The sequence below is a fragment of the Neolamprologus multifasciatus genome, chromosome 17 (assembly GCF_963576455.1).
Source record: "Neolamprologus multifasciatus chromosome 17, fNeoMul1.2, whole genome shotgun sequence".
NCBI lineage: Eukaryota > Metazoa > Chordata > Actinopteri > Cichliformes > Cichlidae > Neolamprologus > Neolamprologus multifasciatus.
The window spans coordinates 18730653-18758115 of record NC_140455.1 but is presented as its reverse complement, the minus strand read 5'-3'; the positions used below and the strand labels follow the sequence as shown (position 1 = coordinate 18758115).

General features: G+C 42.0%; 1 protein-coding gene across 8 annotated transcripts in view; it reads right to left on the bottom strand.

The window, feature by feature from the left end:
• Positions 1–1101: 1101 nt before the first annotated feature.
• shank3b (SH3 and multiple ankyrin repeat domains 3b) overlaps positions 1102–27463 on the bottom strand; it is a 60581-nt gene continuing 34219 nt past the window's right edge. For 3 of the 8 annotated variants that reach the window (XM_085137175.1, XM_085137180.1, XM_085137181.1), the window contains 21 exons: positions 26991–27142; positions 25047–25176; positions 24866–24903; positions 24623–24739; positions 24431–24508; positions 23331–23397; positions 22996–23227; positions 22154–22329; positions 21720–21833; positions 21430–21505; positions 20176–20258; positions 19823–19947; positions 19321–19453; positions 18702–18782; positions 18583–18600; positions 17261–17391; positions 14837–14930; positions 13144–13755; positions 12675–12965; positions 10700–11996; positions 1102–9483 (listed from right to left, as the gene is read on the bottom strand). In XM_085137175.1, the coding sequence (XP_084993301.1) occupies positions 8889–9483; positions 10700–11996; positions 12675–12965; positions 13144–13755; positions 14837–14930; positions 17261–17391; positions 18583–18600; positions 18702–18782; positions 19321–19453; positions 19823–19947; positions 20176–20258; positions 21430–21505; positions 21720–21833; positions 22154–22329; positions 22996–23227; positions 23331–23397; positions 24431–24508; positions 24623–24739; positions 24866–24903; positions 25047–25176; positions 26991–27142 (4640 nt within the window). In that variant the 3' untranslated portion in view covers positions 1102–8888. The other 5 variants (XM_085137176.1, XM_085137177.1, XM_085137182.1 and 2 more) reach the window with 5 other exon arrangements.

The following is a 27463-nucleotide window of genomic DNA, read 5'->3' as shown; positions in this document are numbered from 1 at the left end:
AGCAGTCCATAACATTTGGCAACCTCTGGGCACGAGGTTTCCCTGACTGGTTGGCAAGTTGTTGCTGGAGGTTGCTGGCAGTCATTGTGAAGTCAGTCCCGAACAGGGTCACTAAAATCTCCTGTGATAGCTTTGTTCACTAGCACACTGTTACAGATTCCTGTAAGTGCATGTGAGACACCAACCTGCCTGCAAACACTCACCAACTGTTCACAGACTGGTATAAAATGTGGAAAAAGTTTGATGTAAACCAGAAACTGAGAACACTCGTCTTTAATGTAAAAGTTTCAAAAGGGTCAGCTTGTACTTTGAAGGAGAACGGTGTCCATTTGCAGTTTTACTTTTCACAGCTTCACTGCTGCTTGGTGAGCAGTTGGCAAGTGTTTGCAGACAAGTTGGCATCTTCCATGCAAATGAAAGGTGACTGCAGCATTTGGACTGCCAGCAACCACATTTTTCCTAGTGTTCCTATTTACCAATGGTTATGAGTCTCTCAGACTCTTGAGACAGCATTATACATTTCAAAATAGCAAACAAGTTAATGTCACATGGTTAACAGTCACATGACTGGAAACCTGAATCTTCTCTGATGTGACACCTATTGTTCAGGTGAGAGTAAAAAGGTCATTGAGCTGTGCTGACATCACAGTAAATCGTAGCCACGGAGTTACTCATACCTACCCTCCATATTTTCCATAAATCAAGTTATAGCTACTTTTTGACAGCTGGCTAGCTAACCACATGACGTTTTCATGTCAGATGATATTTAAATATTTAGTGTTAGTTTAAAAAAGGGAAGGAGTGAAGAAAGGGGAAGATGTCCAGGCAGAGTGCAGGAAGCTACAGAAGAGATGTGTCATCACAGGAAAGACAAATCATGACATCAAATCTTCTGTTAAAGGACTTTGTTATAAAGTTTGATCCTTTCATTATTCAGCTGTTAAACAGTTTGAACTTCTCAAATACTTTAAATATTTCAGGTTTAGTGTTTGTTTTAATATGAAGCCGGGTAGTAAATCATCATCAGCGCACATCTGAGGTGAAACTCATCAGTCATTAACTCGGCTTCACACTTTAGTGGCCAGAGAAGGTCTGAGGTCATAAACCTGTGAAAGAAGCACACGTGAAGGCCGTGAGTGCAGTTTGTAATAAATGACAGTTTATTATAAAGGTTACAATCTGTTGCGTTGCAGAGCTCATCAGTTGTCATCGTGTGCTCTTCGGTTGTTAGAAAAGGGAAGAAAAAACTACAAGTACACGCACACCACTCACTCCAGAAGAAACTACAAACATACTGTAAAAAGAGGAAGCTAGAAAGGAGTGGGGGGGGGGGGGGGGGGGGGGAGAGACCATAAAACCATAAACTTATAAGCAGGTGGAGATTTAAAAGGAGGGGGAGGAGGGTTTCACACGCAGGTTAGAAAGCCAGGATTCTCAGCCAATCAGCAGGAAGCTGTGGATTATTTTCCAGTTTTCCATTGTGGCTCATTCTTTCAGATTTATCCTGCTTCTATTGATCAATTATCACTTTATCATACAGATTTGGAAGAATCTGGAAGTTTTTAAGTTATCGCTTCAACGTTTATCTGCAGCACCCCCTGCTGGGTGGCCTCTGGTTTCTACAGTTCTCTAACCCTAAGCAAAATAAATTTTGTTCTCAACCAACTTTTAACCAACAAATATGTGAAGTGAACATTTATAAATGATGGCTTTCTATTCCCTTCTGTTTTTGGAGTGTAAAATCTCTAAATAAAAACTTCTCATTTTTTTAAACACAAAAATGTAAAAATCTGAACTCTTGAGTTTCCTTACTCTGCCGTGGGCGTGAACGTTACTGAACTTTGTGTATTTTCTGACACTTCATGGACATGAACGTTGGTAAAAGACCAAGGCATGACCATCCCCAGCTACCGAACATCGAGGAACATAAATAATAAATATTAGAGGTTTAAACCACGGCTGAGGAGCTATGGTTTGATTTATATCCTCATTTTTCTCTTAGAGGAATTATTACAAATCTTTTCATTACAGACCTGATTAAACAATCTGAGCTCATATTAAATAGCACAAAAATCACGAGGCAGCTTTTTTGTGGTTTTCCGATTGACTTATTATCTTTGTAGATGGCCGGAATACGCAAACACAAACTGTAGAACCAAAAATGACCAAAAGTACTTGGACAGGGTTTTATCTTGCAGACTGAATAACACTGTAATCCAGCTCACTTCAGATGTATTTAAACTTACTGAATGGGATGGTTTATGAGCCCCGCTCTTTATTTACATGTGATTTGAGGATATTTTTAATTATAAAAATGCTATACCAATATGAGTGTCAATAAATGGTATTAGTGAGAATTTGTTTGTGAGATTTAACAGAAGCGTCTTTATTTATTGCCTAAGTAAATACATCAATGATATTGTGTCGGTAAATGACTGATGTTGATTTACTGTAAAAGTCATAGAAATGATAAAACTTTATTTGTATAATTACTGGCTTAATTATGGATAATTAATTATGTTCACACTGTGTGGTCTCAGTCTTTGTTCGGGGACGTCTTAAAACCATTAAAACACACACAAAAAAAATTTCACATTTTTTCTTAAAAGATTCCAAATTTAAACGGTTAGCGCAAAGTGGGATTCTGTAACTGAAATGTAAGCACACATTACATCTTTGAGGCCGCAGGGACTGTGATTGGCTCTCGACAGCATCACTTCCTCATACACGTTTCTGACTTTCCATCTGCTTTCAGTCACTTCATGGAAGAAACTCCACCACCAAAACACTAGCTGGTGGTTAAGTAGAGTGATGCGGGGCGCCTCACATGAGTATATAAATGTTGCGAATGTCGTCAGCGACCTACGTACTCAGTTGCAGGCTGTGCATGGATTCAATTACTGAGGCCTCACAGGGTTAACTGAAAAAAATGACTGGAGCTGTTGTAATGACATTAATATATTCAATGGTTTAATGAGGTGGTTCTGAAACCATGATGACGACAGTCAAATGACACGAAGCTGTGTTGAATAAGTAGAATAAGAGCGTGCTGATGCTCGTACGGTAACCTTTACGTAAACGTCTGCTTGGATCTATTTTGTTGTTAATAACCAACAACAACAAAAAAAACGTTTGAAAAACAATAGTCTCACTGGGTGAGTAGAAGAATTGGTGCCACCTGCTGTTTAGCCCTACTTACATTTGATTGGCTCAAATAAGACAGAACTGATTAAACGTTGTCATTTCTGATTGGCTGAGAAGTCCTACGATGGGCGACTGACCTCATGTCAGGTGTAACAGAGCACAGGCAGGGACCTGAGGTCGCTGATCTGCTTCCAACCTGCTTCACTGACTCATTCCGCGCATGACTCTGTACAGTAGACTATCAGTAGTCCATTATAATATATACTACACATGTACAGAATACCTGACTCACGTGATATTCTCTCAGTGTAAGCAGCCACACTGCAGGACTCTGAGCTGCAGATTAAACATTCAAAGACACTTTTGGTCCAGACCGGTTTGGCTAATCGATAAAATCGATAAAACCAAATAATGATGACCCGAACTGAGTTTTTGTAGCTTTCCACACAGACGATCCACCGATTCTCTTTTTATTGCGTTTTATCTTAAAGCATTTCTGCAGAGCATTTTTCTCTGCTAAGTCTACGCACAATAAGTACAACATCAATTGAGAGAAGCAAGAAAAGAATCAGGTGCTAGCCATTTTCTTTTCTTTGCCACTTCTGTTTTTTGTTTTGTTGGTCACATTTTTTCCAGTGTTATTTCAGACTAGAGTCATTACAGTCTAGTCTGGATAACCAGAAACAGAAAGTATAGGCCTGATTTCCAGGATGTCTGTCGCAAGAGGAAGAATTACAAGAAGCCAGACTTTGGTCATCTGATTTCCCATCAGATGTGTAGCTTTATTTAAGTAGAACTGAAGGTTAAGATTGGATGAACCCAACGCAAAAATATCCTGAACTTAAGCAGAATTTTATTCTATAGTGTATTCAATTCAGTTTAGTTCTATTCAGTTTTATTTTGTATAGCATTAAATCACAACAGCAGTCACCTCAATAATGTAAGGTAATAGTACTGGTGAGTGTTTCTGTGGACAAAAGACACTGTTAATTTATTGTATATTTAAATGTACGCACGTTTGATTTCTTCATTGAAAAAATGAAACCTGGTTTATTTGAAACTTGCACTGTTTCCAGATGGAGCTCAGTGTAGCTGCTTACAAGCTCTGAATATCTCATTAGATTAAAGACTTCATAGACTACAGCCTACCAAAATATTACTTTTTTAAATAAACTTTGTCTACTTTATATTTTACACTATAGCTACATTTTATTCTACCATAATATATATTATACAGACCATATAGTCTACTGTAATGTGCTGTAAATAGTCTGTACATTCTATATTACTTTGTCCATAAAAGCATGTCAACATCAACTTGTAGAGCTTTGGAAATCATGACTGCAGCTCGGCAGGTTGTTTGGGAACTGGACTTGGAAGGAAACGAGACAGAAGCAGTCAATCTGCTGCGGGAACAGGCACTGAAACTTTGATTGTGCTTTAGAGGGCGGCAAACGGAGGGATTCATTCTTTTTTAAACCAAATTCAAATATTCAGAAAAGAAGGGGGCGATGTGACTTTAAGAAAATGTCTGAAATAAAATTCTATTCAAGTCTCCGGTACGTAAAGAACGCTGGTTTATAGGTTGGAGGAATCCAGTTTCCACCCACTTGCTGTTAATGTGCAAATGTAGAAAGACAGTGAAGTAAAAAGGAGGCTGTTTGAGTTGTACTCAGGACTGCTCTGTTTTAGTTTTCTGAATACAACACTACACTGTGTAAATAAGCTAGAACGTGGACTTTTACCTTGTGATGGAGCTAGGCTAACAGTTTCCTCCTGCTCCCATGCTTTGTGCTAAGTTAGGATAAACACAAAGCTCTGAATAAGTCTGTTTTCTCAGGGCAAGAGGTCAAAGTGATGGATTATAATAATATCATTATTAGTGCTGTAGTAAAATATGAAACCTTTACTTATTTTGTTGTCATCTGTCTGATGTTGTGATGTTTAATGTGTGTATATAAACACATAATGAGGTAAACATGAGTAGAAGTAATCCCTGTGAGCCGAACACTTGGCCTTCACAGTACACCTCACAAGCACTGGATGCCGCCCCTCGGCAGGCTTCCAGAAGTTAGCCAATAAGAGCAAAGTAGGCTGTCAAGGAAAGAGCCCGAAGATAAATTGGCTTGTTTCAGACAGGGTGAACTGAGGGCCTGTACAAAGACAGGAATGTTACTATGAAGATTATTTGAACTTTGACCTGTACAAAGCTACTCTGATCTAGCGCCAGTATAAAAATATAAAGGTCCCCTTTAATGGTGCATTCACAACAAACGTGAAGCAGAGTTTTCACACGGTACGGATACGATCAGTCTGTTTAATAATACTGGCAAATCCACATTTGCTCGCATGAGAACCCATCAGCGGTGATCCTCTGCTGATACCAGTGAGATCAGAAATGAGGGAGGAGCTTATCTGCGCTGGTTGAGAACAGCTGGAGCTGAAAGGTTCGACTTTGCTTTTAGACAAAGAGAAAAAAAAAAGGAGCGAGCTCGGAGGAAACAGAGTGTAAACTGTGAGGATGCGTTTCTGGAATTTGTTTCCAGCTTCGTCTTTATCCCGCTGGCTGCTCGGTGAATATTCACAGGTCTCCAGTGTGGCAGATTCCACGCGAGGTGAAACTTTGCTTCACATTTGGCGTGAACGACACATCCGGATAAAGTGCGCCAGCCGGTTTCCATAAACTCTAACTTAGATAGCTTCCTGTAATTTTGGACAGTATCTCCAACTACATGAATTCTTTCAGCTTCTTTGTGATTAGATTCCACAGCAGGCAGATAAATTACTTATTTACATTTATTAGCAGCATATAAACATGTAGTTAATATTTAATGTGCGGATGTAGTGTGTCATATATGTCCAGAGGTTTGTTCCAACTCAAATTGAGCTTTTGAGGAGCAACTACAACTGCAAGCAGAAGATTTTCTGTTATTTCTGGTGACGTGATGGCAAAAATTGCAATCCTGACTATTTTGATCAGCCGTGATCATAATTTGATTTAAACTCGATTACTTTGGAAACATCATGGATTTATTGAGTATTTAAACCCAAAATGTTTCAGAAATTTTCGGTTCATTTGAGTCTCCCTTCCTGTTATCTGAGATTACATTTTGAGTGACAGCTCTACAGATCAACATTTCTTTTTTTTGCTTGATTAAATTAAAATCGATCCAAATGGTGAAATATATCTTTATAAGAGTCCTGGTAAATTTCCTTTAGGGGAAGGCGCCAAATCTCCAGAAAAGCCATATCTTACACTGCTTAGAATATCGTTCCCTGTTGCCTATCCATCTAGTGGCGCTAATACTTTATTACAAGTTTATATACTGCTGGTAAGTGAAAATATACATTCAATTTAATTAATTGCAAGAGAGTGATCTAGAGTCTGCAGCTGTGTTGGATACTGAAACTGCACAAAAACCCTTCACCTCTGCACTTTAACTGTGACTTAACATGAAAATGTTTCACGGTGAAAAATTAAATAAGATGAAGTAGAATTAAAATGAATGGATGTTAAGTCTTACAGGGGAACTCTGATGTAAACTCTGTGGTCAGGAGGAAACTCCACATATGGCAGGGATGAAAAATCCCCAGTATGGCAGGGAGGAAACTCCATTTATGGCCTGTTCCTGAAAGTCGTTCTTTGATTAAATTTTGGGGGGCTAATTAATAGATATCAGGGTGAGGAAGATAAAGAGGGGAAGGAGGAAAGTATTTTCTGTACAGATGGCTTTAAACAAATAGCACCATGTACAGTAAGCCCTCAATAAGCAGGTTAGAAACCAGAGAGGTTTACAGTTGGAGCTCTGCTGCAGCTCTCCCTGAAACACATAGCACATCAGCACAAAGTCACACTCATTGACAAATCATTATGAATTCCAAAAACATCATCGAGATGACCTTGAAATTCAACTCATTGTCAAATCATAAGGAACTCAAAATCATTTTCCGGACTATTATAAACTCATCACCACCACATTATTGTTACTTGTTATTCATAAATTCTAAATGATCAGCTTTAAGATAGTATGAACTCAAAAATGAACACAAACTCGTTATGAGTGATTATTTGGGAAAACAAAAGTAAAGTCACAAGAAAAGGACGGACAAATATCCTCAGCTATAATCTCCCGGTGTTACAGTAGAGACTCCCAGTAGCTTGCCAGTCATCCAGCTCCGCTAGCAAAGGTCCAGCTAAACTCGTCTGGGGAAGCAGAATGGCACGAGGACACGACCCGTCTCAGTGCGTTTGTAGTCGGATTGTCACATCAGCTCTTTGATCACCATTAGAGGCTGGCAGCAGAGCTGTTTGTAATGGTCCAGACCCGAATTCAGGTAATGCTTTCATAGCTGATGTTTCCAGATGTTTGAGTGTTTACTGTCCATCAAAAACTGTAACAACAAGCAACTGTTTGAATTTAAGCTGCAGCTTATAGTCTTCAAGAATCGTAATACACCATAAACTTTATTAACAGTTACTGAGTAGTTACCTTTGGATTTAAAAAAAATAATGGCCACTCAAATCTCTCGTAGCTTAAGAGCAGAGTCGTGTTGATAAGATTTTTCAGTTCCTTTCATTGTTCTGCCTTTCTCAGATGCACTGACTGTTATTTTTCATTTTTAAATCCTGGCTGTACAGAAGCAGCTGTTTCATAAGTTACATCACGGTCAGGGAAACTTTGATGGATTTTGTTCCCAGTTTGTTCACATTGTGGGACTTACTGGTAAATTTTAATTCTAAGTATAGTAAAATTTAGTGGCTTGTAGTGAAATTGTATGCTGGAGAAGATTCTGCTTTTATAGGTAATGTTATCCCAGCAATTGGAAAGACTAGCAAACATGCTATCAGAGAACACTGACAAATCTGTCACAGTGTAAAACCGAGTGAGTCCAGCTGACAAGATTTAGTCAGTTCATTTGGTTGTTTCAATAGTTCAGTGACCAGTTTTCACATGTCTGCACATGTCTGTCATCGATATTTTCCATTAGTGTCTTCTGACATTTTATAATTCCCAGTTAAATGACTGAGTGTCCATGTCTGGGAATGTTAAATGTTTTAGTGTTTTTTGTTGGGGATTTTTGCGACTAAAAAAAAACTGTTTTGGACTAATACTGAGGTGGCGTATTTGAAAAAAATAATTCTCTGATCTTTAATATTCTGGCAAGCATGGACTTATTTTCAGCCCCAAATGAATTCCTGCAGTTGAACCTCATGATTTTCCTCATGACCACCTTTGTTGGTGTCAGATTGTTAATTCATCTCTTAATCATTCATCACTGTACATAAATAAAAAAGGATTCAATTTCTCATTTAAAATATTAGCCTATAGTTCATTTGGCTTAAAACTTTTGGTATAATCAAGAACATTGAGTTAACAGAATGTTCAAGATTATTAAAAACATGCCATGCACATTTAATTTCATGTTAATTTTGTTTAAAATGAATCTACACAACCATAAGTCAGTCATAACTCAGTGTGAAGTGTTTGGTTTGGTTGGGAGTTTGGTTGGGGCATGCAGACATTAACAGGCAAACGAAACATCAGAGGTCTGCAGCCGCTACCAGTCCTTATGTTGCTGATCAAAGAGCTGATAAACCAGAAAACTTCTGGTCTAAGGTCTAAATATTCAGTCACTGCTAAGATTATTCAATTCAAAGAGATGGCCTACTGTCTGACCAGAGGTCAGGGGGTCTGAGGTTACAGTTTAGGATATCTAAGAGGTGAGTGGTCAGAGGTGAGGGGTCAAGTGGAACCATCCAGCAGCTGTCGGAGTGCCCTCTCAATGTTGATCCGGTGTCCCAGCCTGGTGACTCCCAGCTCCACGTAGTCCTCTTTGGTGAGGGCAGGGAGATGGGAGCCTTCAATCTCGTGGTCCTGGAAGCGCTGGCGGTGTTCGGCCAGACCCACGCTCTCCAGCCAGTCACCCACATCGTATTTATTCCACAAGTTGAGGGGCCGCTGCCTCCATGGTCGTAGGGACAACAAGGGCCCGCTGAGGACCGGGGAGGGGCAGGGCGAGGCATGGGGTGAAGGGGAAGGGGAACGGGATCTGGTTCGTGCACTGGCGCTTCGCATCACAAACCGAACCTCCTTTGGTTCTGAGGGGAGGCTGAGACTGGAGGACTTTAGGATGGTTAGACCGCGACCTGAGCTCAGATCTGGCCTTTCAGAGCAGGGGGCAGTAGTAGAGGGGAGTCCCACTGACCTATCAGAGGGCGAGGGAGAAGGAGAAGGGCTCCGGCGAGTGACAGGGTAGCGACTTCCAGGTCGGACTGTATAGGAGGCGCCATATCCTCTCTGGGAGATGGTGTGAAGCTCACCGAGACTAGAGAACAACCTGCAACACAGCAAATAGAATGTTTAGTTATGAGTTAAACACAGTGTAAATGATCCTTTGTTAAGCCTTATAATCATTAGTTACAGCTTCCTGTCAAGTATTGTAATCTTATGTGAAAGTTGTTGCAGATAAATTGTACATTATTCTTTTCAAATTTTGAAACAGTTGTTGAAGACAACACCCTGCATTTTGACTGTCTAGCTAAGAACCTTTAGTTCTGCAGGACCTTGGAAAACTACTTCAGGCTTCTTTCTGTTGAAAGACTGGGGCTAAATCTGGGCAAGCAATTTCATATCTTTGCTAATACTGATCATGTTGTACAGTCATGAAAATGAATGTGTAGCATTGTTTCACTGGAAGTTAAACCGTCAGATCATACAGATAAACCATTTTAACATAACTTGGTTTGGTTGTTTACATTTCTGTACAGAATATATGAAGGTGGCTGTGTTTCTTGTGCTACCCACAAGAAACACAGAGATTAGGGTAAGATAAAATGTCCAATTGATGCCTTGTCAAAGGCCAACATCCTATCATGTTTTGTGGAGTACCTCAAGGCTCTGGTCTAGGTCCTTTTTTTATTTTGCTAAGTACCTTAGGGTTATGTCTTAAGCTAGGCTATCTCCTTCTTCTTAGTATGTAATCCGTCTTAGATCAAAGTACATTAAAATACTGTTCAAAGTACTCCTTAGTGTCTGTCTGTCTCTGTCCTAGCCCCACTCTTAGTTTTGGTGTATATTAGGTTTAGTCCTTGCTCCTCTTCTATTTTTGTGATTTGAAAATGATAACAGAAGCTATTCCCCCCTCCAAAAAACTTCCTGTACAACTTCAAGATATAAACAAATACAAGGCTTGACAGGGCTGTTGTGCTCTGTTATGGTTGCTGAGCACTAAAAAGATTATTCCTTTCAGGTGATGTGGTTATCAAAGATTTCCCTACTTTAGTTCAAAAGACAGATGGGAGAGTAATTTGAGATATTTAGTAGTTAGTCAAAGGTGGTGCATGTTAGTCAGCTGTTAGCTGATGAAAGCCATCTCTTGGTAATAACAAGAAATGTTTACCATAGATTAAAACCTACGATTTACTCTCCCCACTGTCCACACATCTGGAACAATACAAATAACAGACTGTTACAAAACATCTGCTCAAGCAAACACACTGCATGACTGCCAGATCAACAGCACACCACACCAGTATTTACAATATTTGATGTACCTGGCACCTCCTACTGGTGACCTTCGACCTGGATCGAGGGGGCTTGGCTCCTCCCCCAGTGAGTGGCTATCTTTGTTGAGCAGCTGTAGCCGATTGGCTAGATCGAGTCCAGACCCTGCTCTGCCGCTTAGCTCTAGTGCAGAAGCTGACCGGCTTGTTAGATCCACAGCTGAGCCGGATCCCTGGCCTCCCAAGGCTGCTGGACGCCCCCCCCCTTCCTCCGGACTGAGGCCCCGTCGATCTTGATCCCCACCCCCCCACAACTTAGACCTCCTTTGAAACAAATAGCGTGGCTGTCGGCCTCCGCCACTGGTGGGAGAGGAGCAAAGTGGGGAGGAGGGGGAGGATGATGATGCAGCAGATGGGAGGAGCTCACTGTCCGACGATTGCTTTAATAGGGGGTCCCGGAGTGCAGAACGTCCTCGACCGATAGGTGAACGAAGGCGAGGCTTTAACCCTGATGGGGAAACGGCAGCGGATGAAGGAGATGGGTGAGTAGCAGGTGGGGAAGATGGGGAAGATGGAGCAGGAGGAGAAGCCAGGGTGATGGAGGGTGGGAGGGAGCTTGGGGAAGACGAACTGTCATGAAGCCTTTCATCACCTCCTTCCTCCTCATCTCCTCGTCTACCCAAAGATTCAGGACCACTCTCTCCTCCCCCTCCCTCTCCACCTCGTCGTGGCAACAAGGTGAGAGAGGATGGGGGAGGAGCAGCAGTAGGGCTTGTAAACCCAGGAGGGGGAGTCACCAGACCAATTCTACGCAGCTCCTCCCTAGTTTCCTCATCGCTGGATGATAACAAGGCAGGTGGGAGTGTCACTGTGTAAGCCCCTCCCTCCTCCTCTGAACTGCCCACTGTGAGGCTTCTACGTCTATCAATCAGAGGAGAATGAGCCTCATTGGCCAGTGGTGGCAAAGGGGAGGGTCTCCAGCGCTCAGGGGAGGGTGCGGCAGGTGATGTCACTCCTCCCTCTGTTTCTGGGCGCTCAACTTGTCCATCTGGGAAAAGGGGTGGGGTTATGCGTTTATGCCTTAACTCAGGACTCGTTTGGGGAGTGGTGCGTTTGGTCCGCTGCTCAGGGCTTGTCTGAGGAGTGGTGCGCTTGGATCGTGGCTCAGGACTGCTTTGTGGGGTGGTGATGGGCGTTCGCTTGTGTCTGCCCTCAGGACTGGCAGCCGGGGTGGGGATGGGTGTGGTGGAGGCAGAAGCGTGTTTAGTTCGTGGCTCAGGGCTCGGTGTGCGGGCGGTGAGCGCTCGTTCTCTTGCAGCAAGTGCCAGGGCGAGTGGAGAGGACGGGTCTGAAGACAAACAACACAAGTGAGAATAAAAATCCATCCAGACAAAAACTTGAATTCCAAGGTTCAGTATATTGTCAAGGTCTAGGATCTTACCCAGGTTGTGTTTTGTTTTGCAATATCTCTTAATATTCTATCTTATGTTTTCTGAAGTCGCTAGCTCTGTCCCAGGTCCTGTTATATTCTGTAAAGTGACTCAAGGTTTTCTTTTGAGTTGCCTTCTACTATGCACAGTACACAAAAGCCCTGTCTGTTGTCCTCAGTCTTAATGCCTTTACTTTGTCTGGCCATTTCATGTTTTGTTGAGAGCCTTAACACTGTGTTGTGTTTTATTTTGTAAAGTGTTCTACTACGTGGAGAACATTAAGATCTTGTCTGATACCTTCTTCAGCCTTAACACTTTTTCTGGCCTAGGTTGTTCCCCACTAGTGTTTTGCGGAATACCTCCTTAGTTTTAGAATCTCTATTTTTTATTTATTTGCTTTACCGGTACTGCAAGGTTTTACCTGTATACCCCTTTTGATCTGTCAAGCACTTCAGGCTCTACTATTCTTTTCTATTCTAAGCTTGAATTGAATAAAACTAGCTTTTCCAGAGGTGATTATTGTTATTAACCCATACAAAATGTGGCAGCCTGATTCTCATTGAGAACATTCATTAACTGTGTGCTGTCAGACAGACCTAGAGGTTTCCCTGTTAGCGGGTGGAGGAAGGTATGAGGAGTCGGTGAAGGTGACAGGACCGGAGCTGGAGGGGGAAGCTCGCCGAGGTCATCCATCGAGTGGCTCTGCGTCAGAAGAGGCGGTGCCTGATTTTCTGACCCCGCTCCCTCCACTGACAAGAAGAGAGACGACCGGCGACCCTGAACTCGAGCGCGCTCTGAAAGAACCTGCTGCTGGTACAGCTCAGCCCTGCTGGGGCTGCTGGGTCCACCTCCTTCTTTGGATGAATCGTGATCTTTGATCCCAAGACCTGGAAAATGTAAATATTAGGAGTCTATTTTTCTTTTGTTTTGGTGTCTCAGCCCAATTTTATTTTAAATATATTTAAAAAATAAGCAAACACGAGTCATGGTTCTCTGAACAACATATCCAATCATGCACTTAGGATTGAGACAAACATGCCAGACATCAGACAGAAAAATGCTAACCCTGCTCTTCAACAGGAAGTTGTTTCAGTAATGGTGACTTCCTCCTCTGGGGTTTGGTGGGCGGAGCCTGTTGTCCCACATTAGCATAGGGGTTTTCTATTGCTCTTCCCCGACGCCGCGACAGAGGTGAGTGGCCAAGGGCGGGGCTAGTGCTGTGCAGAGACAGCGTAGATGTGTGTGTGGCGGTGTGAAGCGTGTGTGTGGCGGTGTGTGTGGCGGTGTGAAGTGTGTGAGTAGCAGGGGCACCGTGAGCATCAGGCTGCAGTGGTGGAGGCGTGTCCTGCAGGATGATCATGGATCTTGCTTTCCTCTGCCGCTCGGCGTGGGTGTGGCTCCTCGTTGGTGAATCTGAAAGCTCCTGAAGCCTTGGCTCTGCCCCTGGCTTGAAACTAGAGCGGGTCAGTCCATCTCCTCGTGCTGGAGGAGGAGGAGGGAGAAAAGAGGGAGGAGGGCCAGAGTCGAGTATGAAGAGCGAGGAGGTAGAGGATGCAGAGGGTGGAGGAGGCGGTGCTGTCTGAGGAGGAGGAGGGATGAAGCTGTCTGTCAGCGAAGAGCTCCGTGGAAATCGACTTTCATTGATCAGAGCCGTGATTCTGTCGTCGTCCGGTGTGCCTGTTGTGGTAACAATAAGATGTCAAAATAAATCGACCACACCGATTGGCCTTATGAAGAGATCTTATGTCTGCTTTGGATCAATGAATTAAAGTTCTTGGTAGGGATGGGTACCGGTATCCGTTGCCATCATGGCACCGGATACCGGTACAGATTAAAAATGCCCAAGGCGAAGCGGTCAAAAGTCTGGCTGTACTTCACAGCAAAATATGCAAACTCAGCAGCCTGCAACAAGTGCTTTAAGCTGATACTGTGATACTGTCAAAGGAGGTATAACCTCAAATCCGATGAAACACCTGGCGACGCATAGTGGTTTTTTAAAAGCCGAGAAATGCGCCGTATTTGTTAGCTTGCTGCGAGACCTCACACCATGCACATCTACTGCAGGTGTGGTGCCTGTTATCAGACCCGGAGTTTGCAACATCCCCCAAGAACCCGAAGACGAGAGTCCTGGCCCCTAGCCCTGCCACTGTAGCAGAAATGATGACGGATGATGATGGCAGCAGCAACCGTTCTTCTCTGCGTGAGTAGCTTAATGTTGTTCGTGTGTAATTTACGTTGAGTAGGCTAACCACGTTATTACATTAATGCATGTAAGGTGAACTAGCAAACATCATCATAGCTACATGCGGCTGTCTTCTTGTTTGATGGCAGATACTCCCTTCACCCTGGCCAAAAAGGCTAAAATGACCAAAGAAAAAGTGGAAAACAGTTAAACATGAGAGGTTTTTGGACCAACTTTGTGTTCTCCATTCTTTAAGCACCGGTTTGAGCACCGTTTGAGCACCGTTTAAGCACCGGCACCGTTTCAAAAGTACCGGTTTGGCACCGGTATCGGATAAAACCTAAACGATACCCATCCCTAGTTCTTGGTATAAAGTTATCTGTGGTGTTAGCTAGCTTGAAACCAGTCTGCCTGTTACAGCAGCACTATGATGATTTGGCTTTCTTCTTGGGTCATAAAATGTGAAGCCAGTGATGCCTTGACTTTCCTATTTCCGGTACTCTTATGCTCAGCCAGTGACATATTTTACAAAATGTGAGCCTATGAGATAGTTTGGTGTAATGCCACATTTCTCACCAAAACTCTTGGTTCTGGACATCCCTCTGGGTAAAGGCATGGTGCTCTTCTCTGGAGCTGAAGGGGGCACCAGACCCTGACGCTCAAACAGCGACTACAGACACAAACAACACAAAGATTTTGTCAAAAATTCAAGAATTAAGATATTTATTTGCTTTTCTATGCTAACAACTATGTACTTTTTACATATGAAGTCAGTACTGCCATGAAGTAAATAAACCCAGTTTATTTTCCGGTGCAACCAGGGTAAATGTTCAAACTAGGTGTTTTCCCCTTTTCTCAACAAAAGTGTTCAAATCAGTCTTCGGATAGAAATACTTCTTAGTCACAATGTTTTTCTTTTTACCATTCACCATCTCTCTCTGGCAATGCCAGACAGATTATTCTGCTACTGACATTCAGGTGCCTGACCTGTGCCTGATTAGCAATACCTGTGAGCATGAACCCGGCTACAAACAAGCCATATTTGACTGATCTGCACAGAGACCGTTCCACCGATTTTGAAATCGTTACCGTGACCAAATCTATTTCCAGTAAGTAGCGACCGGTTCAGCTAAAATAAATGCTTGTTTATTATAGAGATGGTCCGATCCGATATTACGTATCGGTATCGGTCCAATACTGACTTAAATTACTGGATCGGATATCGGAGAGAAATAAAAAATGTAATCCGATCCATTAAATATCACAAAAGCACGTCACAAAACTTGCGACATAGCGTAACCCAGCTCATAACCTTTGCACATCGGAGGAGTATGCGTCTCACGATAGAGCGGCTGTGGCGTGCGAGACCTATTGGCGGTCTGGTTGAGCATTTGGAGCCTCGCTACTGCTTCCAAACCGGAATTTAAAGGTATCCCAGAGAAGTAAAGCAAGTGTGTAAGTTCATCTCTGAATGTCTGTAAATCATTCGCAGCGAATGCTGGGAGCGACTGCCTCTCATTCTCTCCCTCTCCTGCTGCTACTTCAATCATGAAACTAATCAATGATCAGCTGATCGGCTTTTCTGACGCAAGTCCTATCTCTCTTGTTTGTTTATCGGCTACTTTTACAGGTCTTTCCTCCCCACTGCTGTCAGACTCCACAATAAAGACTTTAACTGATCAAACACACACATCCACAAATGTGCAATAACACTAATGTGCAATAATCTTTTCTGGCATCGTTGTATTTTTACTCAGTTGTATATAGCATTTGTATTCTATTTTTTTTCTTATTGTATATTTTATTCTACTGTATATAGTATTTTATTTTATTCTATTCTGTACAGTTGTGTACTGTATTTATTCTTATTGTATTCTAATTTTTGCTTCATAACTTTTGCACAGGTTATCTTATCTTATCTTATCTTATCTACTTTGCGCCAGAAAGAGGAAACAGGCGGATAAACAACAGCGCCACGTTTAAGCTTGAGAAGCTGCTGTTAGAATTTACTTTCTACACCAGGATCCTTTTCTAAGTAGCTGACAGCTGGTAACTGTGCAAGGGCGGGTCTAGCAAAGCTTTGCCAGGGGGCCAAGTAGGGCATTAACAGGGAAAGGAGGGGGGCACAAAAACATACTTTTCTTTCTAATTGTCATGTCTAGCTTTTAATTAGTGCTGTCATTTTAACAAGGTTAACACTGACAGCACTACTTTTAATAAATAATGATCTGAATCTTACAACCAAAGTTATTATTTGATGTAAAGAAATCCATTATTGTATATAGGAACGATTAAATTTATACCCTAGTAAGCTATAGTACTTTTTCCTTTGGGAAGATACCATCTGTGCAGTCTGTAATTCTGTTGAAGAAAGATGTTGAATCTATTTAATTATTGTAGAAAAATTATTGATTTTTATTGATTTGGTTGGGGATGGTTCCCTATGGGTTTTTTTTTTTTTGCTTGGAGTTGACAACCCTATTAGTTAGGTTGTTTAATATTTCCACTAAGTACTCTTTAAAATACCAGAACAGGGAGGATAGTGTAGGTTCAAGTTTATTAGATTGGTCAGTATTGCTGATGTATGAAATATTTTGGGTGTAGTGTATTTTTTTTCATACAGGTTTAACAGAATAGCTTTAGTTTTGTTTTGTTTTTTTTAAACTTGAGTATGAACTTATACAAAATGCAGCAAGATATTTTAAAAAAAACAACATTTTATTGTTTATAAAATACGCTATATCGGATTTATATCGGTATCGGCAGATATCCAAATTTATGATATCGGTATCGGACATAAAAAAAAGTGGTATCGTGCCATTTCTAGTTTATTATTTGATGTTATGGGGGCTTGAAGGCTTTGAGAGAAGAAAATCTGATTAGTCTGTGTGCAGGTAAACACTGAGCTGTGAGAGCCTGCGACTCAGGAATCTCTGATTAAAAATCATCCTCTCGCTACGGTTGCTCTGTGTTTATCCCATTAGCTCAACCGTGTCTTACATTGATCTCTGCCTGTGTGATACGCCGGCTGGTTGGCCTCTGCTTCACCGTCGCCGCCCTGAAGTCATCTGATGGGCGGCCCCTCAAGACGACTTCCTGTTGACTTCCGGCCAACATCTCATCCAGTTTTTCTGGAGCGACAAAGAGGAACATGAACAGACTCCTAACAAGACATGATTAAGCATCTGGTACACGACCACACCACTGTGAAAGTTTCCAAACAGCGTGACAAACACTGTGGCGAAATCATGACATCAGAGCTACATCACAACATCAGTCACCAGGGCTGCAGCAGGACTTCACGCAAAACGTGGACTCTCAAAAGTGTCAAAATAGACAAAAAAGGTGTTTCAATTTAAAAGCGCTTAGAAGAATCTAATTCCAAACTCAAGAATCACCGTGTTACTCTTTATTTTTTTTAGGTTTCTCAAGCATCGTTTTTTTGTAGCATCCCCCCTTTTGGGAAAAACAGGGGTCAGGGGGTAGATGAACTTATATCAATGATGCCTTAAAAAAATGGACGAGCCTCAAATAAAAACCGAACACGTGCTGTTTGTGTGTAATTGTAGAAGCTATACTTGATTCAGCTACAGCCCTGAAAAGTCGCGACATCAATGGAAAACATCAGCTGCTTTTCCACCTAACATTCCAGGAGATAAAGTGTTGGCCCGAATTCCCCAAAATCCTAATTCTGTGCCTTCTTGTCTCCTCTGTCATTCACCCTGTGCCCTTAAAATCAGCTTTGTTGTGCTTCGATGAAGGAGGCTGGCCAGGTGACTAACTTTGTGGGTTTCACAAAGTCCCCATCAGGGCTGGGAGGAGTTATGTTTTGTGCTAATGTTCTGAGTATTTGGGGGATTAGTGTCACTTGGAGGCACGGCTTCATCTTTTGGTTGGCTGTGTGGTCAGAGGCGCTAAATTTGTTCGTAAATCCCTGAAACATGTAAGTGTGACAAATATGCAAAAACCCCTAAGAAATCAGGAAGGGGACAAACAGTGTTTCACTGCACTGCAGGGTGGGCTGCTAAATATTTGTCAGACTGCGACTCTGATGGACACCTCATCTTTAAACCTCCACTCAGTCACCAGCAACCTGTCCACGGTCACTACACACAGGCGGGTATTTGGAGTTCCAGTGGATGTTCAGAGCTTGGTGTCATTGCTGTGCGACTGTGTCTGGTTAAAACTGTCTGCACAGAAATAACCTGGACTCTGGTGGAAATGCAGCTGATGACATCACTGCGACATCATGCTAACAGATTGCAAAGACAAATGTCACCGCAGGGTCACAACACGATGACCGTGGGGTCGATGTGACTCACCGAAGCGTCTCCTCCTGGCTGCAGACAGAGCAAAGGTCAGCAACACACACCGCTACAGTCTAACTGTGTGTGTGTGTGTGTGTGTGTGTGTAGGTGTGTGTGTGTGTGTGTTTGTTTACCTATCTCCTCCAGGTCAGCCGTCATGGACTTGGATCGCAGGGTCAGGGAGGTGCTGGGGGCTCGTTTTGGAGGGGGCGGTGCTACAAGGCAAGATTGCATATTAGTGGTACACAGTGTGTGTGTGTGTTGGGGGGTGGGGGTGGGGTATTTTGGTCTACAGCACTTATAAAAAGAAAGAGTGCTGAGATAAGTTTCCCTGTAAAGAGTCACATGTTCACAGATAGCCGTCATGTCACTGACATGTCAAATACACAGAAACTCCAGTGAGCATGTGCAGCTGCCTCCTTGCTAACTAAACTTGAACTGTGTCTTGTATTTATACAATGGTTTGACTGTTACATCTATAATTACATCTTGATTTGTTTTGATTATTTATTGAAACAAGGGGGTAAAACTAAAATAAAACTTTATTCTTCCCAGTTCATTTTTATTTTTCTTATTTAAATGTTATCAGAACTGAATAAAACCCACTTTATATGACACCTAAGTTATTGTATTGTAGTCCTTTTTAGGCCTGAAAAGATTGACTTTCTTTGTTTTAAATCACTGTACTAAATGTACACTGTTGTGTACCAATAAAATCAAATCTTACTAAGGCTGGACAGCAGGTGGCTCTACCTTTTTTCCTGATCAGGTTGGTTTCAGATTTCCTGGAAACTGAGACAACTTTCATCAGCAGGCGACTTCCTCCCTGCCGGATTAGAGAGACGACCTGCCGGTGACCCACCTTCACCACGTTGGTACCGTTCACCTGGAGAAAAGACAAACAACTCAAGTCATAATGTTTTAAATGTTTCACGGGCCCAAACACAAAGATTCACAGCTTTTTGTCCCTGTAGGTGATTAAAAAGTAAAAAAAACCCTGTTAAAACTGAGGTCAGAAAATATCAAGTTTCCATCTTAATTTTTTCTTTTCTGTTCACAGAGCGTGCTCATATGACAAATATGTTTGAGAATGATAAACCAACAAAAAAATCTGAAAATAAAAAATAAGTTAAAAATAAAATGAATAAGAAACAAAATAAAGTATTGAAAAAAAAACATGAAAAAATGTCAGTAAATGTCTGTCAGCTGACTGATTTAAGTGTCTACTTGAATATAAAATGAAGTCCGCTATTACCTCGATGAGAAAGTCTCCGGTCCGTAGCCCCGCCCTCCAGGCCACGCCCCCTTGGTCAACTGACTCCAGGTACTGAAGGGCAGGAAACGCCGGGGTTGGAGCGAACTCCTCGATGGGCGTCTCAGCTGGAAATGAAGAGAGAGCCGGTAAGTTAGGGAAGCTCCTCCCACCTCAGACTAGCGAGGGTTCAGTCCATGGAGTCTGATTCTGCTTCCACAGGAAGCCAGACTCTGTGGACTGTGTAGGTGTCATGAAATACAGCAAGGAGCTTTTTTTTTTGCTTTTTTTTTTTTAATCTCTCTTCCTCTTCCTCCAAACGCCCACCACTCCACCACCCGTCCCTCGGTTTCTACCTTTAGCTCCTCTGAGGACGAAGCCAAATCCTTCGCTCTCCCTCTTCTGCAGCACGGCCGTCTTCTCCTCGATCACGTAATCGCTGAAACATGAAGAAAGAAACGAGGCTCACAAAAGATCCCTCCATCTTCTGTTGCACCTCCAAGGTTTGAACCACTTGAAATGAAATTGCTTTTAAAGCACAACTACAGATGATGACGAACAAGTGATAATCGTTAAAACATTAAACTGTCCTCCACCAGCTTTTTGAGCCACTCTCTCAATGCTCTGTAGACATGAAATTAATGATTAAAGGTACTTTTTGTAAAAGCCTTAGCAAGGACAGCAGCTGAACATGACCTCTTCATCAGTGACCCGAGTTTTAGCTCAAATCTAAGTACATTTGGCTCTCAGACAAAGTTTGGATTCAGAAGACAGACATTTTTTCTGCTTTCAGAATCAAAAACTTTCCTTTTTGATAAAGCTCACAGTTAGAGCCAGAGCAGGAGACCCTGCACCCTCTCTTAGTGATGGTGTTATATGAACAGCTCACTGAAAAAGGCCATAAACGCTGATAACACACAAATCAGGGAGAACTTCTTATTCACATAAATGAACATCTCTAAATGTTTATTAGTTCTTCCCCAGCCTGGCGTCTGTTTTCCGGCAACTGAGACAGAAAAGCTGAAAACATCAACAAGCATCATCTTAAACATAAAAATTTTCTCTATAGTTTGAAACAGCCACGGTTGCTGAATCACCGGGTTACACCTGAGAGGGTCACCTGTCTCATTAGGTCTGTAACATGTTCATACGGCAGCAGAAGAATCTGCAAACAAAACCACTTTAATGAAGATGATCCTGATTCTGAAGAAAGTCGAACCTGCCACTGAGTTCCTGTAGGAGGTGTAGTGGTGCCGTGTTACCTGTAGGAGGTGTAGTGGTGCCGTGTTACCTGTAGGAGGTGTAGTGGTGCCGTGCTACCTGTAGGAGGTGTAGTGGTGCCGTGTTACCTGTAGGAGGTGTAGTGGTGCCGTGTTACCTGTAGGAGGTGTAGTGGTGCCGTGTTACCTGTAGGAGGTGTAGTGGTGCCGTGTTACCTGTAGGAGGTGTAGTGGTGCCGTGTTACCTGTAGGAGGTGTAGTGGTGCCGTGTTACCTGTAGGAGGTGTAGTGGTGCCGTGTTACCTGTAGGAGGTGTAGTGGTGCCGTGTTACCTGTAGGAGGTGTAGTGGTGCCGTGTTACCTGTAGGAGGTTTAGTGGTGCCGTGTTACCTGTAGGAGGTGTAGTTGTCGTAGGATCCTACAGTGTAGTGTCTGAACAGTCTCTTAGTGCGGTCCTCTCGCGTCTCTGAAACATACATGTGTTACATATGTATGTTAGATAGCACATTATTTATTAAATATATCCCATCAGATGCTGTCCATGTATTTTATGGTCGAGTAAATGAACACAAAGTTAAAGTACTGATATATAAACAGTGCTGCTTTCCCTCTGTGACGCACAGCAGCATGTTCTAAGCGCAGAGAAGACCCTGACCCTGCTGTGGATGTGTTTTTTTTACCCAGTCTTGGGTCGTATTGTCTCATCTGTACTTCTTCCACACAGTCGGCAGGAAACCAGCCGGTTCGGCCTTTAACGCTTCCTTCCCAGAATCCTCCTTCACCGATAGAGAGAACTGTAAACACAGCACACACTCATTATCACCACCTCACACATGCGTTGCCTCTGTTTGAGCGCATTTTTGTGATGGAGGATTATTAATGTAGAACTATGCAGATATAAAGGGATTAAAAAAAAAAAAAAGTCATAAACAGAAACACCTGAAATCTGAATCTGATTATAGAAGTTTTGTGTTCAGTGTTTATTTATTCTTAATTCTTTGGTCTTTGTTTTGGTGATAGTTATATGTCCTTATTGAGTTATAAAAGTCGGTCATTTAGAGTTTGTTTAGCTCCTGATTTACACTTTCGATAAGAATCATTATCCTGGTCAAACCTTTGACCCGCTCTCCTCGGTGCAGCTGGATCTCTCCAGTCCCCTGAGGGACGTGGGACCGGGTGGCGATGAAGGTGCGTCCTGGGACGGCGCTATACAGCCTCCTTTTCCTCATCTGTGGGGTCGGGGGAGGAGAGGAGGGAGGGCTGGTCTCCACATGACCTCCCCCACTTGGACTGTAGGTGAGAAAGGAGATACTGGTTTTACTACACCTTAAAGGACATCTTGTAACCAACTTTCAAATAAAATCACTGAAAAAGCATTTTATGAGAAAATGAAACAAAACAACAATATTAAATGTAAAACTGAGAAACCTGTTATATACACATGCTCAATTTGAACCTGCAACCGTTTTCAAAAATGTTGTGTCAAAAACCAGAAACGCCTAGAAAAGCTGTAACATGCTGGAATGGACCTGAATTGAACTGGATAAGCAGTCGACACGATGGATGAATCTACGGTTCATCTACAGTTCATAATGTGATCAAAAGATCTCTGTGCATAACGGATAGGTCTGAGGACTTGCAAGTAACCAATCACATTGTTGTGATGTTGTAGTTTTGCGAGAAACCTGTTGACGACCACTCAGGAAGAAAATGAGAACCTGGAATCTGGTAACTCATCTGTAAAGGCACCATTAATGCTGAAAGATGTATAAATGAGCTACACCGGAGCATCTTTTGGAGCCTCATGTGCTGCTGACCAGAAGATGTATTTTCAGGGATGATCTTGCTTATTTCAGCAACACAAAGCCAGCATCCTTGTTAGTATTAGGTGAAATCATGCACATCTCATGGGTAACTTTTACATGTGTAAAGGCACCATTAATGACTCATAATTACCTGAGTCGGCGTGTGTGTCGGCGTAGCGAGTGTGTGTGCGTATCATGGTGCGTCTCCAGGCTTTGAAGGGAGGGGCCAGGTGAGGAGGCGGGGCTTTCCAAGGCATTGTCACTGGCTGAGCGAATCAGGGAGCGAGGAGATGACAGGCCGTTTCCAGCTGTTGTCCGGGTCAAGCCCATGCGGCGGCGCTTGGTATAGGAGGGAGTTTCTCTGAAGGGAACTACTTGGACGCATATATACAAACACACACACACATAAAAACACACAGAGAGTTAATATCCAGCCACTGTGCTAACATTGACACACGCACACAATTTAAATGTGTTGAAACTCACCAACGTCAGACGTTTTGTGGATTTTTATGATTTCTGCCAGATCAAAATTCCCGGCAATGATTGCCACCTGCACACACACAAGCCAGGAGTCATAAAAACACACAAACCGCAGGGTTCCAAATTAAACTCACAGCTTTTTAATCTCGTTTCCACCTGAAACACGAAACATCACAGGAGCAGATTGAACAGATTCACATTTCTGTATCTCTGAAGTTGCAAATAATTTCTGGAGATTTCCAGAGAGTTCCAGGGTTTTCAAAGTAAAATTCTCTTTCAACAAGTCTCCTGGTTAGAAAATAATAAAAACTCACAGGTACAACATGAGGCGTGAAAGCACAAGATTAAAGAGAAACTAAAGAGCCAGTATAGCAGCAGGCATCCAATCACAGAACTGCAAATGTGTCTGTGAAGTTGAGATTTTAACATAATTATATGTGCTGATGGTTAAATGCCTTAAAGGTAGCAGTGGTATCATTTCTGGCATTGAAACAAGCGCTCCTTTCTGTTTTTGGTGGGCTAATTACTGCTGTGTTTTGTTTCTGTAGCTCTAACTTTAATGTTTTTTTGACTTCCTGGTCTTTATGTCGAGCCGGATGGATATAGTCTTGTTTGGAGTTCATTTTTTTATTTATCAGAAATAAAAAATAATAAATGCATTATATTAAATTATATATTATATTACATGAATTTAAAAGATAAATAATAAAATAATAATAATATGTTTCTTACTTTATAATATTGTATCGGAAATGTTTTTTTAATTAGATTTCTTTATGTTTATCTTATTTATTTAGTCTTTATTTGATTTTTATTGATTATTTTGGATATTTATTTATCATTTAATGTTTATTTTATTTGCTTTTTATTTTTGCTTCAATAGAAGGTAAAGAAAAACGACTTTGCTGTTGTTTATATTTTATTTATTAATTATTGGATTATAATTTTTGAAACTAAAAGCTCATTTTGAAGTGTAATAATTTTTTTTAAACTTATTTTCATGTGAAAAGCTGTCTGGTTGGTTTTTTTTTCTTTTTTTTTTTCTTTTTTTTTTTACTTTAAAGGCTTCTTTTATTGATCTGCTGATTGATTGACTGGTTTACCTGAAAGGCCGTCTGGTTGTTGTAGTTCTTGATGTCCTTGTTGGCTCCTCTGAACAGCAACACTCGGGCACAACTATCCTAATGAAAAAAAAACCCAAACCCCCAAAATGTGACTAACAACATACATTACACCCACAGGCCGCCATCACATGACCAACATGTGCATTACCTCTTTGTGTGTGTGTGTGTTACCTGGTTGTACAGAGCGCAGAGGTGCAGTGCAGTGTTTCCTGATGCATTCTGGGAACTCATGTCAGCGCCATAGAACAGCAGGTGCTCCAAGTGCTGCACGTTGCCATAGCGACATGCCTGAACTCACACACATGCGCCCACACACACAAAGACACACACACACACAGAGTCATAATTGTACAGGGCTTGAACTTGCCATCAGTGCAAGTAATTTTCCTGATTGTGTGTGTGTGTGTGTGTCACCTGATGGATTTCCTGCCACCCGTTCTCATCTGTCATCCCTGTAACCATGACAACAAGTACTCTTAGTGCTAAAGTGGGTTTTTTTTTAACACAAAAATATGAAATAAATAAATAAATAATAACAGAGCTCCACAACATATCAGATGATTCGTCAGATTGGTCCTATGAGACCCCCTCATACCGATGGTGGCGTGGTCCTGCAGCAGCAGCTCACAGCAGTAGGGGGCACCGCCCACCATGGCCGAGTGATAGAGCGGAGTGAGGCCTCTGCTGTCCTTGTAGTCCGGAGATGCCCCAAGGTCCAGCAGAGTCTGAGGACCAGGAGAAACAACAAAAATGCAGTGATGTTAAAGAATGAGCAAGTACTTTGAACCTGCATTGTTTCTAATGCGCAGCAGGGGGAGACTCCTCTGCACCCACTGTGTAGAAGTCTATAAAGTAAAAATCTAAATTTAGGGTCTTATTAGTATTACAAAGGATCATAAAGCAGTAAATCCAACCCTCACGTGTTACGTGCAGATTCATTCCCATCACTAAGCTGGTGAAAACAGTCAGCTGAGGTCTCAGTGATTTTAATTCATGGGCCATAAACAGCTTATTAAATCTCAAGTGAGCCAAAGAAATGAGGAAAAATATGTTCAATATTATTTTTTCTCTTAGATTAAAGATGCATTCTTTAAATTCCGATAAAGTCTTTAATTTAAAAAGGTCAGAGGAACTGCAGGTTTTGATGGTTTGGTGTTAAATTTGTTTTTGAAACGATGGTGGCAGCAGTGTGGTGGAAACATGTTGGTCCAACACGAAGCAGTTTGACATTAATCCATTTAATAACCATCCTCCATGGAGGTCAAGCAGACACACTAATCATGAAATTAATAATTAATTAAGCCACTGCTGCTGCAGGAGCTGCTTTTGCTTTTGATGTAGTTGGTTTTGTGTTTTCTTGCTTTTAATTAGGATATATTTACCAGACAACGGACCAGTTGCAGGAACCAAAATATGCTAAGAATTGCGCTGAGAGACACTGATTCAGTAAAGGACTAGATGTTACAATCCCGGACAATGTACTGCTTTTAATGGAGAAAATCTTGAGGGATGGCTGTTATGAGGAAAAGCAGCCCAGCAACTTTACCAGCAGCACACATCGTTGTGTGCCTCAAATTTCGTTCTTTTGCCCAGGCTAACCTGACATTTTCCCTGGTTAGGTTCAGGGATTAGAGATCTGATCTAAATTGTTAAAATTTGGGACACATCGTCAGCAGTGGACCTTGGATTCATTGGGTGTTTCGACCATTATCACTAGACATCGTTATCCAAGGAGGCCCTGCCTGCTGAAAAGAAGTGAAGGATCTGTTGGTTTTGTGAGGAAAGAAAAGATGAGAAGTAAGTGTGTTAGCCTAACTATTAGCCTAAGAATCTGTCGTCAGTATTATATGAATCATGATAAAACATGCCTACCATGTTTTGGGTTCCTGCAACTGGTCCGTCGGGTTATTGTCTCCCCAGAAACACTTCCCTTGTGTTTTTTCCTATTTCTGTTTTCTTTTTTCCCATTTTTGTTGTCGTGTTTCCTATTTCCGTTGTGTTTTGTGTGCTTTTGCGGCGTTTTTCTTATTGCTGGTGTTTTCTTAAGTTGCAGTCCATTTGGCCCTGAGAGGCCAAAATGGACTGCTTCCTGTGCTATTCTAAGTTTCTGTTCCTTTAATCTTGTTTCCTGTAAAACACGTTGTTGTATAAATACTGCTCACTGGCTTGCTTATGTTAAAAAAAATGTATTTAATGGCATTAACTCACTAGCTTGAAACACTGAACAGGCAGGCAGCAGCCGACATTTATATAAAGGTGAGTTGGTGGATTTTATCAGGTGATGTGTTTTTTCAGTGGGTTTTTTTTAAATGTTGCTGTCAGATGGAATGAGTCACTCTGTCCTCACTGAAGAAACATCGCTGTATATTAATGTTAAACCCAGACAGGAAGCAGGACTTTGGTAGCTCACAAGATGGAAAAGCTCGGCTGAAATGTCTTTTTGTTGGCTGAAACCTACAAAAATCAGCGAGCTATGGTGTGATTCAAAATAAAGTAAACACATGGAGACAGAACCAGAGAAAAAAAAGTGTTTTCTTACGGTGAGGGCAGCGCTGTTTCTACAGAGGACGGCCCGGTGAAGGGCAGTGATGCCGTCCCTGGTCCTGAAGTCCAGGTGAGCTCCTCCATTGCGAAGAACTTTAATCAGCTCGCAGCTCTCCTCAAGCTGCACGGCCAGAGTCAGAGGACACTCTGAGGCACATGGAAACAAGTCTTTGTTAGGCTGAAGGAGAATATCCATCTTTAAAGGCAGTAACAGCTCCACAGCTGTGAGGGCAAACTGAACAATGACGCTCGCCGAGGATCAGACGCTCCTGAGAGAAATAAAATCTGGAAAAACTGTATAAACGTACATTTTTACGTCTGCCTAACAGTGAGTCAGGAAGTCTTAAAATGGATTCAGAGGTTGGTACATAACAGATAACAGAAGGGGTATCGATGCTAATCAGAAAACCACCTACAAGCTGTTTAATATGTGAGAAGCAACATGGAAACCAAGTGGGGATGATGTTC